This window comes from Phascolarctos cinereus, unplaced genomic scaffold (genome assembly GCF_003287225.1).
Source record: "Phascolarctos cinereus isolate Bilbo 61053 unplaced genomic scaffold, phaCin_HiC Scaffold_3;HRSCAF=262, whole genome shotgun sequence".
Taxonomy (NCBI): Eukaryota; Metazoa; Chordata; class Mammalia; order Diprotodontia; family Phascolarctidae; genus Phascolarctos; species Phascolarctos cinereus.
The window spans coordinates 142,276,974-142,288,173 of NW_027555736.1; the positions used below are offsets into that span (position 1 = coordinate 142,276,974).

Below are 11,200 nucleotides of genomic sequence, written 5' to 3' on the forward strand. Positions count from 1 at the left end.
TTGATTACATCTGATTACACTTATAACTTGTATTTTAACATGGCATTTAAATGCTAGTTTACAGATTTTAACTCAGTGTTTTACTTGTGTCAGATTATAAACTCATTTGTCTTACTTATCTTTTTATTACCCTCCATGCCTAGCTATGTTCTTTTAACATAGCAGATGCTTAATAAATGTTTGAAAAATAAATCTTAGATGAGTATTTGTCTTTCTAGTTTTGTATTGCTACTGGTTTTTTTCTCCAAGTGTGAATGTTCTTATGATTGTAATACTAATGGAAATTTAAAATGCAATTGAACCAGGCTACTTAAGGACATATAAGCTATTAAGATTTGTCTTTCTTGTCTGTCTTTTTTGTTCTGGTCATGTATTACATTATATATGGAACTATTTCCAGGGTAACAGTCTGGTTTGAAGGAGTAGTTTATATGATATTTCATACAGAAATAGTACAAAGAGGACTGGGTTTAAGTCCTGGCTATAATACTGTGACCCTATTATTCAAGTTTCTTCATCTGTAAAATGAAGGTAATACTACAAGTAGGATTTACCTCACAAGGTTATTGTGAAGAAAACATAAACTTAAAAGTGCTTTGTAAATATGAGCCATTAATATGATGCATAATTCTAGACCTGAGAACCAGTCTAAGAAATATATAATAACCTAACTTTACCAGAGCCTACCAATATTTGATTTATTCTATGCCGCTTTCATAATTTGGAGTGACTCATGCTAGTAAAAGGAAGTTAGTAAAAGGAGAGACTCTTTTAAAAAAAAAGTGTTTTCAGTACCCAATAGGTTTGTCTACTTAGTGGATGTGTTTCATCATACAATTTAAGTTTTAATACTTTTGGACCATAATAATGAGTCATTTATCCTATCATAAAGCCTGATGAATCTGAATAATTTGCTAGTCCATACTAAAATTACCTTTGCACTATGGAAAAGAAATTTGCTAAGCACAAATTGTATATCAAAGGAAATATGTGATGTACTTAGAATTGAAAGTAATAAACTTTTCCAGGCAATTATAAAATAACCTTTTCTGGAACCTCTGTTCAATTACAGTTGGGCTAATTTTTTATAATTGTTGTTGTTCAGTCATTTTTCAGTCATGTGTGACTCCTCATGACCCCATTTGGGGTTTTCTTGGCAAAGATATTGGAATGGTTTGCCATTTCCTTCAGCTCATTTTACAGATGAGAAAACTGAGGCAAACAGTTAAGTGAGTTGCCCAGGGTCACACAGCTTGTAAGTATCTGAGACCAGATTTGAACTCAGGAAGATGGGTCTTTCCTACTCCAGGCCTAGCACTCTATCCACTGCACCACCTACCTGCCAGTTGTTTATAATTGTGTGTGTGTGTGTGTGTGTGTGTGTGTGTAATGACACATAATTATATATTTATAATGAAATATATTACTTTCTCAAAAACAAGGTCTAGCTCCCCTTGCCTATCATACTATGTTCTTAAGTTATCCAGTTTTTCAATTTTGTCTTTTGTACTTAGAAATTAATTTTTTTCAACAAGATCCTGTATGAAAATCATCTTCACTGAGCTGAATTGCACCCTCTGCTTTATTATTTTCCTGACTTTCTACAACCCAGCTAGTGTTTTTCAGAACAAATGATTACATTTTGTACTTATATGTCCCCGTCCTCCTCCCCCCACGCACTTGGCACATAGTAGGTACTTACTTTTTGTTTGTTGATTGATAGTCATGTTCTAAACTTGCTAATGATATGGATAATGATTCTTCATTTTCATAGTTGGAAAAGTCACAAAGGGAATAGTAAGTGTGGGGACCAGGAACAAATAGTGTAACTGTCTAAATACCAAAGAAGTTACCTGTTAAATAAATGTTTGTTGTATTCCTACAGTGTTGTACAAATTCTGAAGTACAAGCTCCTTTCTAGAGGTAGATCATGTCATTATGAAAACAGACCAGCTTCTCAGTACTTAATTGACAAGATTACTAGTCCATTGCTTTCTTCCAGTCATCTGTACTGCATTAATGCTCAATACTACTGGAAAAATTCTGTTTAGTTCTTGGCTCATAGTATTGAAATATAATCAGTCCTATATACATTTTTCCCATTTAGTATATTCAAAAATAGATTACTGAGTTCTTAATAGTGACTAGTAACCTTTCTTATTTCATTTCACTTAGGTTTTATGTTTACAATAAAAAGGGACGTCTTATCAACACCCCTTATGTGGACAACTCCTATAAATGGGCTGGCGGTGGATTTCTCTCTACAGTTGGTGACCTTCTTAAATTTGGGAATGCAATGCTGTATGGTTACCAGGTTGGAATGCTTAAAAACTTAAATGAGAAACTTTTGCCAGGGTACCTCAAGCCAGAAACCATGGTAATGATTTGGACTCCTGTGCCAAACACAGAGATGTCTTGGGATAGAGAGGGAAAATATGCAATGGCATGGGGTGTTGTGGAAAAGAAGCAAATATATGGTTCCTGTAGGCAGCAACGACATTATGCATCTCACACTGGAGGTGCAGTAGGTGCTAGTAGTGTCCTGCTAATACTTCCTGAAGACTTGGAGGTAGAAACTACAGATAACAGGATGACCATTCCCCCAAGGGGAGTGGTTGTTACCATCATATGTAACATGCAGTCTGTTGGCCTCAATAGCACTGCCTTAAGAATTGCACTGGAATTTGATAAAGACAAATCAGACTGATTCATTAAGTACCAGGTATGGGAAATTTAAATGTCATTACACTATTAACAAAAGTACCAAAAGACAGAAGACTTTTAAGACTGAATTTGTAATAGCAAATAGACAATGCAGAGAATTATGTACCTCTAATCGTTTTAACTTTTTGTAAATATAATTAGCTTTTTGTGAAATTATTTCTTTATGCTCAGGGAAGTAACTTCATGGTTTTTACTTTTTCAAAAAGTGTTAAATCATTTGAAATAAAGTATTCTAATAAAAATGTGTTATCTTTATTAATGAATTATTTAAAAAAACAAACCCTAATGGGCAGGAAGCTTCAGGTTTAGTTTTCTTATGGTGACAGCAAAGATAGGGAGAATTACAAGGCAGATGTGGTTCATTATAATGAAGATTTGCCAGGAAATTGTGATTTACTGATAGTAGGCATCAATATGGAAACTGCTTTTCTCTTTGGTTAGTCGTAGGAAACATAATTTTTTTAGAAGTAGAGGTAGGCTGAAGGAATGTCAGTTCTCTATTGATAGGTTTTCTCTGGCACATGTGTGGCTCCCTTGGTTTCCTAGGGGCTTAGAATATTGATTGGACTTCATTTCTGCTCATCTTTTCCACCTGCATTATCCTGCTTAGCTGTAGTCCTTTCTCTGCTTCTTTGCAGGCCCTGGGAAAGCCAGGTCCCCAGAACTGGTCTTCTCAGCAAGAAGCTATTAAGGAATGGCTGGTTGGGCTAGAAGCGTGTAGCATAATCAGAGTTATGGGGCAAGTGCCTGTTACCTGTTCTGTGTGTACTTTGCCTTGTTCTTGTTCTGTGGATCTAATTCCTGGTCCCTTTTAAGGCCTGTTGACCATGTATCTTTTTTTTTTTTAATTTATGTAGTGTTTTATTTTCCCCCAATTACATATTAAAAACAATTTTTAACGTTTGTTTTTAAAATTTTGAGTTCCAAATTCTTTTCTTCCCTCCCCACCCTCCTCATTGAGAAGGCAAGCAATTTGATATAGGTTAGACAAATGTAGTGATGCATTTCCATATTAGTCATATTGTAAAAGAAAACAAATAAAACCAAGAAAAGTAAAGAAAGTTAAACAAAGTATGCTTCAGTCTGTATTCAGACTCCATCAGTTCTTTCTCAGGGAATGATTAGCATTTTTCATCATAAGTCCTTCAGAGTTGTATTTGATCATTGTATTGCTGAGAATAAATTCTAAATCATTCACAGTTGATCATCTTACAATATTTCTGTTACTGTGTACAGTGTTCTCTTGGCTCTATGTCATTTTGCATTAGTTCATTTAAGTCTTTCCAGGTTTTTGTGAGAACATCCTGCTCATCATTTCTTGGAACACAATAGTATTCCATTACATTCGTATGCCACAACTTGTTCAGCCATTCCCCAGTTGATGGACATCCCCTTAATTTCCAGTTCTTTGCCACTGCAGAAAGAGCTGCTATAAATATTTTGTACATGTGGGTCCTTTTCCCATTTTTATGATCTCTCAGAATTTTCTAATACCCTATTAGTCCAAATGTAGGTTACAATTTCCCCTGGACCTACTTTGTATAAAACTGCATATGTACTCATGTAAAGATATAGATAGTTATAGATACACACACACACACATACCTATATGTATGTATGTATAATGATATTTGTTATATAACTATATGTTGTTTTCCCTTCAAATATATGTCACTTTAGGGTGCAGTCTACATTCAGGAATGATCTTATCTGATCACAGTCAATATAGAAATACAAATGCATATGTGACCCCCCCCTTTTTTTTTTTATAGGATCTGTGATTTTATTGGTTTAGGCAGCTGCTAGTGAGAAACTTCCACCAATGCAGATGGTCTCTTCCTCTTTAGTTTAAAATCTCCTTTAAAGAGTTGTCTGGGGTCCTGAGAGGTTTAAGTAACTTCCCATGATCCATAGTGATTATGTATCCGAGGTGGGACCTAAAGCCATGTCTTTCAGACTCCTAGACTATTTCTTTATCCCCAATACCTCACTTTACTTTATCAAGTAAAATTGTTAAGTAGTTTTGGTTGTTTTTATCATGGATTTTAATTCTTGGTTCAGATAATTTTGCTTATCAGAAGTCAGTCAACAAGCATTTATTAAGGGTTTTACTACGTACTTAGTGTTGGGGATACAAAGAAAAGCAGAAACAGCCCATCCCCGAAAGGAGGCTCATATGCTGTTAAAGCATAGAACTGCGCTAAGAATTTTGGGACACCCAGTATAAGAAGTACGGTAGGCAATCTCAGAGGAGAAAGAACTAGTAACTGAAGAGACAAGCAAAGGCCCACTGTAAAGGTTGGATTTCAGGAAACTTGAGGTGACAGAAAACATGATAAGTATGGACATCCAATTTTATTGTTGCTTATCATATACATAAAACTTGCAAAAAGTAAAATTTACTTATTTTGAACTATAATACATACTTTAAAATAAATGCTAAAGCATTTTTGCCCCTTTTTTCTCATAGTGAGGTTTTACTGCAGATGAAAAGAGTGCAACAATATATGTAGTCCTGTAGGATTTAGATACGTTGTCATGAAATGGAAAGAGCTGAATTTTCAGTCAGAGAACATGGGTTCATATCCTAGCACTGCCACTTACTCTCTTAGTGACCTCAGTAAGTCATATTTGGGTCTTAGTTTCCTCATCTGAAAAAGGGGTAGGACTGGGAGGTCCCATCCATATTTAGAAAGAAAATGAAATAAGCCACTCTGACGACTCCTAGGAATAAGACTAAAAGGTCCAAGTTTCTAAGCCTTGCCTCAAAGCAAGGACTAAGACAGACTTTCAATACTTTGATGAACTCATTAAAGTGTAGGTACTCTTCAAGTGCTATAGATCTAAACCATCCATACCCTCACCTTATTCTACTCTTGTCCATGTCCTCAATAAGTCTTCTACAAGAAATTCACCCCTGAGGACCCCACCCTAGTTTTCTTGGCATTGTGTGGATGTCAATGGAAGCACATGATAGTTCTATCAGTTACTCTAACCACCTTTTCTAGTCGTACATCTTTCTAATGATGGCCTTTACACGGTTTCTGTCCTTTAATTCTTGGTTGGTTATCTGTGGAAATTTACTCAAGCCCACCATGCATGTCATAATTGCACCTTGAGTTTTAACTCTTTGGAGTTGCAAATGAATTTATACTCTAAAGCAGTGTTGATCTTAGCCTTATCTCTCATTGGTCAGGAGATCAAGAGTTTGTTGACTGAATTAGTTTACCTAGTTTTCAGTTGCTGTTGTGATGATTGATTTCCACCAGTCAGTCAGTAAACATTTAGTACCTACTATGTATGTGCTAGCCACTATTCTAAGTGCTGGGAGTACAAGAAGAGACAAAAGACAGTCCCTGCCCTGAAGGGACTCATAATCTAATTGAGGGGGCAATAATCAAACAAATATGTACAAACAAGCTATATATAGGAAAGACAGGAAATAAGAATGTAGAAACTAGAATTAAGTGGAATTGAGAAAAGCTTCCTATAGAAGATGGGATGTTAGTTTGGAAGCCAGGGAAGCCAGGAGGTGGAGATGAGGGAGAGCACTCCAGGCATGGGTGATAGCCAGAGAAAATGCCCAGAGCCTAGATCTGAAGTGTCTTGTTCATGGAACAGCTGGGAGACCAGTGTCACTGAAGAGTATGGGTCAGGGAGTGAAGAGCCTGGAAAGGTAGGAGGGGACTAGATTATGAAGGTCTGTGAACACCAAACAGGATTTTGTCTTTGATCCTGGAGGTGATAGGGAGTCACTGGAGTTGATCAAGTAAGGGGAAAGAGTGACATGGTCTGACCTGAACTTTAGGAAAATCACTTTGCTGGCCAAATGGCAGAGTATGGATTGGAGTGGGGAGAGATCTACCAGTGAGTTATTAAAATAGTCCAAACTGGAGGTGATAGGCTGCACCACAGCGGTGGCAGTGTCAGAGAAGGTGGGGGGGGGGTGTATTCAAAGGATATTGCGAAGGTGAAATTGAAGAGATTCCCTGTGATAACATTAGATATGGAGGGTTAGAGAGAGAAGTTGGAGTTTTGAGCCAGAGGTACTGGGAGGAGGATGTTGCCCTCTATAGTAATTGAGAAGGGAAAGGAAATGGGGAGAGGTGAGGAGAAACTTCAAGGAGAAAGATAATGAGTTTGGCTTTGGACAGGTTGAGTTTAAGATATTTACTGGACATCCAGTTCAAGATGTCTGAAGGGCAGTTGGAGGCCTGAGACTAGAGGTCAGCAGAGAGGTTAGAACAGGACAGATGGATTTGAGAATCATCAGCATAGAGATGGTAATTAAATCCAGGGGAGATAATAAGATCACCAAGTGAAGTAATGTAGAAGGAGAAAAGAAGAGGGCCCAGGACAGAACCCTGCGAGATACCTACAGTTAGAGGGCATGTGTGGATGAGTATCCAACAGAGGAAACTGAGGAGTGGTCAGGTAGGAGAACCAGGAGAGGCTGTGCTCCCCGAAGCCGCAGAGAAGAATATTAAGGAGGGGAGGATGGTCAGCAGTGCCCAAGGCTGCAGAAAGTGAGCAGAGTGGCCATTGGACTTGGCAATGAGATTACCATGAGCTTTGGAGAGAATGGTTTTGCTGAAACGATGAGGTTGGAAGCCACATCGTAAGGGGTTAAGAGGAGGGTTGAAAAAAGAGAAAGCAAAAGCCCCGGTTGTAGATAGCCTTTTCAGGGAATTTAGCCCAAAGGGCAGAATTCTAAGATGATAGTGAGGATGGGAGGTCAAGTGAGGTCTTTTTAAGGATGGGGAGACATGGATACGCTTGTAAGCAGTGGGGAAACAGCTAGTAGTTAGGCAGAGTGTGAAAATAAGAGATAGGATGAGAATGGTGGAGGGAGTGATCTGTGGAAGGACACAGGATAGATTGGGATCGCTTGACCAGTAGAGGGGTTAGCCTTGGTAATACTGGAATAAAGCCACTTCATCATGTGACAGGGTTGAAGGAGGAGACAGTGGCTGAAGGCATGAGTGATAGGGATGAAGAAGAGAGAAGAGGGAGCTAAAGGTGAACGGCCTCAGTTTTTTCTTCAGAACATGAAGCAGCGTTCTCAGCTGAAAGAGTTTGAGGGAAGGGAAGCAATGGGAGGAGCTACTGTAGTGAGTGAAACAGTGAGTTAGAGAAGGGGAAAAGGATTGCCTTATAGCAGTGAGGGCCCAGTTGAGGTTATGTAAAATAAGTTTGTAGTAGATCCAATAAGAACAGTTGAATGATTTTTCTCTACCTTTGTTTATCAGCAATGTGTGTAGAAGCAAAAGTGGTGATTATCAGTTGAACTTCCTTATGAAAGGTAATAGTGTCAGTGGCTGTTTCTTTTTATCCATTTCCCATTTTCCAGTATACTTATTTAAAAGGTCAGGTTGGAGTTGCCTCAGTTGCATGCCATATCTTTTTATTCTGGTTTTGATATTATGATTTTTGTTCAAACAACTTGATAGTCTGACTTTAGTTGGTGATAATGATCACTCCATCAGTAATCATCTTTCAGTTAAAATAGAATCAAAGCTTAGATCAGCACTGCAAACTTTTTTTAATCTCTTAATTTCTGTGTTGTGGTATTAGTGAATATTTAAATAGCTACTTTCATACCATCCTTTTAATCATATTCCAATCTTCTGTTTGTTGTTATTTTCTTTAACATTGTTACCCAAATCCTTCAGAGTTTCTTTCCAGATCCATAGCCGCACAAATCATAAAGATTGCTGACCAAGCAAGTTCTTGTATCAAAATGTCACCTCATTGCTCTGACCAAAGACTGACTGTTCTGGTTTTACTGAGACATTGTGTTAAACTTTCCCCACTCTCCCCCAAGTTCCTTTCTGAAGGAAGACCCAATGCACAGTGGCCTTTTCTTTGTATTTTCTATTTGGTGAATGGACCACTTAGTGAAAAATAGGAGTTTAAATGTGAACAGAATGATTTGGGTTAAAGGAAAGGGATAATGGATTATTTTCAGTACTATATTCAAGAAAAAAAAATAGCACAGCTAGGAGACCATGTTTTACATGGTCTGTTCACAAAATTCCCTTTTTCAGTTTGTAAGAATGTTCATCTAACACAAGAAAATGCTGTAAATATTTGTAACAATATTTTTTACCTGGCCAAAAAAAAAGTTTTTGGGAACAAGTTAAAGTGTAAGATGATTTTATGTAAAAACATCCATTGTCTTGTATGTTTTGATAAGCAACGGTACCAGCTTTCATTTATAAAGCAGTTTGTGGTGTTGGAGGAAAAAAAGATTCTATGTCTGTTGAAATGACTTGTGTTAAAAATGCAAAGAGAAGACAAAATGTTAAAGAAATATATTTTCTAAAAAATAACAAAATAGAATCAATTTTATTTTAAAATGATACTTTTTTAGGGCTTACCACATCCAATGTCTCCAATGGTCTTTTTGAAAAAAGGTATTCATGATTTATGGGCATACAGCTTCTGCATAATCTTCTAGCCTTTAATCCTTTTATTTCTCACTCCTGCTCCTTGTTTTTCAACATTTTTCATTGCCCTCTCTTATGCCTACCCTTATCTTGATGTGAATATTAAATCATATTTTGGTTTAATTTGAAAGGTCTTTATCAGGGTCATTATACAATTTCTCTGCTTCTTCCACTGCAGTAGATGTTGACACTGTAATTATTTTCATGATGGTCTTTTTGCAAATACTTATTATGAGCCCAACAATGTAATATGCCCAGATGTCCCAGGAAATTGTTTCTCTCTCTCTTTCTTTCTTTCTTTCTTTCTTTCTTTCTTTCTTTCTTTCTTTCTTTCTTTCTTTCTTTCTTTCTTTCTTTCTTTCAGGTAAGGGGACCAGAGTTGTGCTTTCATAGGTGTAGGAACTTCCTGGTGAGGAATTTCTGCCAGTGAAGATTTGCACCTTGTTTACAACTTACAGTCTTAGGCAGATATCAGGGATAGAGAAGTTAAATAACTTGCCCATCAGTCACATAGCCAGTATGTGTCTGAGGCCAGACAACCCAAATCTTCCTGACTCCAGAGTTAGCTTTCTATCCACTATACTATATTGTCTCTTGAAGTGATATTTCTTATTTCCCCTGGACTTCTGTATAGTCCATTGGCCTTTGACCTGTTATTTCTTGCTCCTGAACCATATTTTTTTGGGTTTGGTTTTTGTTTTTAGGCAGTTGGGGTTAAGTGACTTGCCTAGGGTCACACAGCTAGTAAGTGTCAAGTGTTTGGTCTGAGGTCAGATTTGAAATCCGCTCCTCCTGACTTCAGGGCCAGTGCTCTATCCACTGCACCACCTAGCTGCCCCATGAACCATGTTTTCTAAACTAATTATACCAACACCTTTAGTTGCCTCTCCAAGGAGAGTGTGTGACCCAGCTTTGCATTTAGCTACAACTTCCTATTGTCTTTTGGTTTCATTTATGGTGAAAATATCAATTGATAGAATTCAGTTCCTCCAGTAGTGTGTCCACTCATGGGTTTTTGGACAAGGCTGTTCATAGGCATTCATGTACCAACATTTACATTAATATTTATTGGTGGTCTAAACAATGTGTGATTTTTTAGTTCACTCTGCTGTTGTCTGTCACTGCAAAAGCTAAAGAAGGTTACACAAAACCATGGGCTAGTTTGTATTTTCCTTAGTTTGATGAGATATTGTAGCCAAAGAATTCATTATCTAATGGCCACCCTATGGAAGGTGAGGCTCTTTGTGCTCTTTGTGGGCCAGTCCTCAGATAGCTGACCTCAGACATTCTATCACTGGGAATATGGTCAAAGCCTTTCCAGTGTAAAAAGAACTTGTCAGTATTTACATTCTACAGGTATAACCTTAAGAAAAACCTAGACTGCCTACGTGCCATGATAAATGCTTACATTTGTTGCCATAACACATTAGCTTCTGGATTACTCTTATTTCTCAAGGTATCAGCACCTAACTCACCAATTTCTGGAAAGGTTGATAAAGTCATTATTTTGGGATTTTACTGAACTCTGTCCATTCTAATAAAACTCAGTTATTTAAAACATGTGTACATATATGTTTGTGTGTGTGTATGTGTGTAAACCAATCATTAACCATTTACCAAGTGCCTTCTGTATGCCAGACACATCTGCAGTACTAAATAGTAGGAGATGAGAGAAGTATTCTCTCAAGAGCTTACAAAATATATACAGGGTAATTTGGCGGGAAGAGCATTTAGTAGCTCAGAAAAGGTCTCACGTTGGAGATGGCACTTGAGCTGTCTATGAAGAAAAATATAGTCTTTGCAGGGGAAGTGCAGAGATGAGTGCTTCTAGGCATGAGGGACAGAGACAGGATATTTTTGTGACTAACAGCAAGAACAGTTTGCCTGGAACATAGTATTAAGAACAGGAAGTAATATATAAGAAGCCTGGAAAATGAGGTTAGAGCCAGAGGCAGCGCATAAAGAACAAAAAGAAGAGTTAGTAGTTCATCCTGGTAGTAATAGGGAGCCACTGGAGTTTATTGAGC

The 11,200-nt window shown here is 37.4% G+C and overlaps 1 protein-coding gene across 1 annotated transcript in view; it reads left to right on the forward strand.

Annotated features, from left to right (window-relative positions):
- LACTB (lactamase beta) overlaps nt 1-10,731 on the forward strand; it is a 23,443-nt gene extending 12,712 nt beyond the window's left edge. Inside the window, exon 6 of the mRNA XM_020968649.2 lies at nt 2,176-10,731. Coding sequence (XP_020824308.1) covers nt 2,176-2,707 — 532 coding nt within the window. The 3' untranslated portion in view covers nt 2,708-10,731. The remainder of the gene's footprint in view (nt 1-2,175) is intronic.
- Nucleotides 10,732-11,200: the final 469 nt, after the last annotated feature.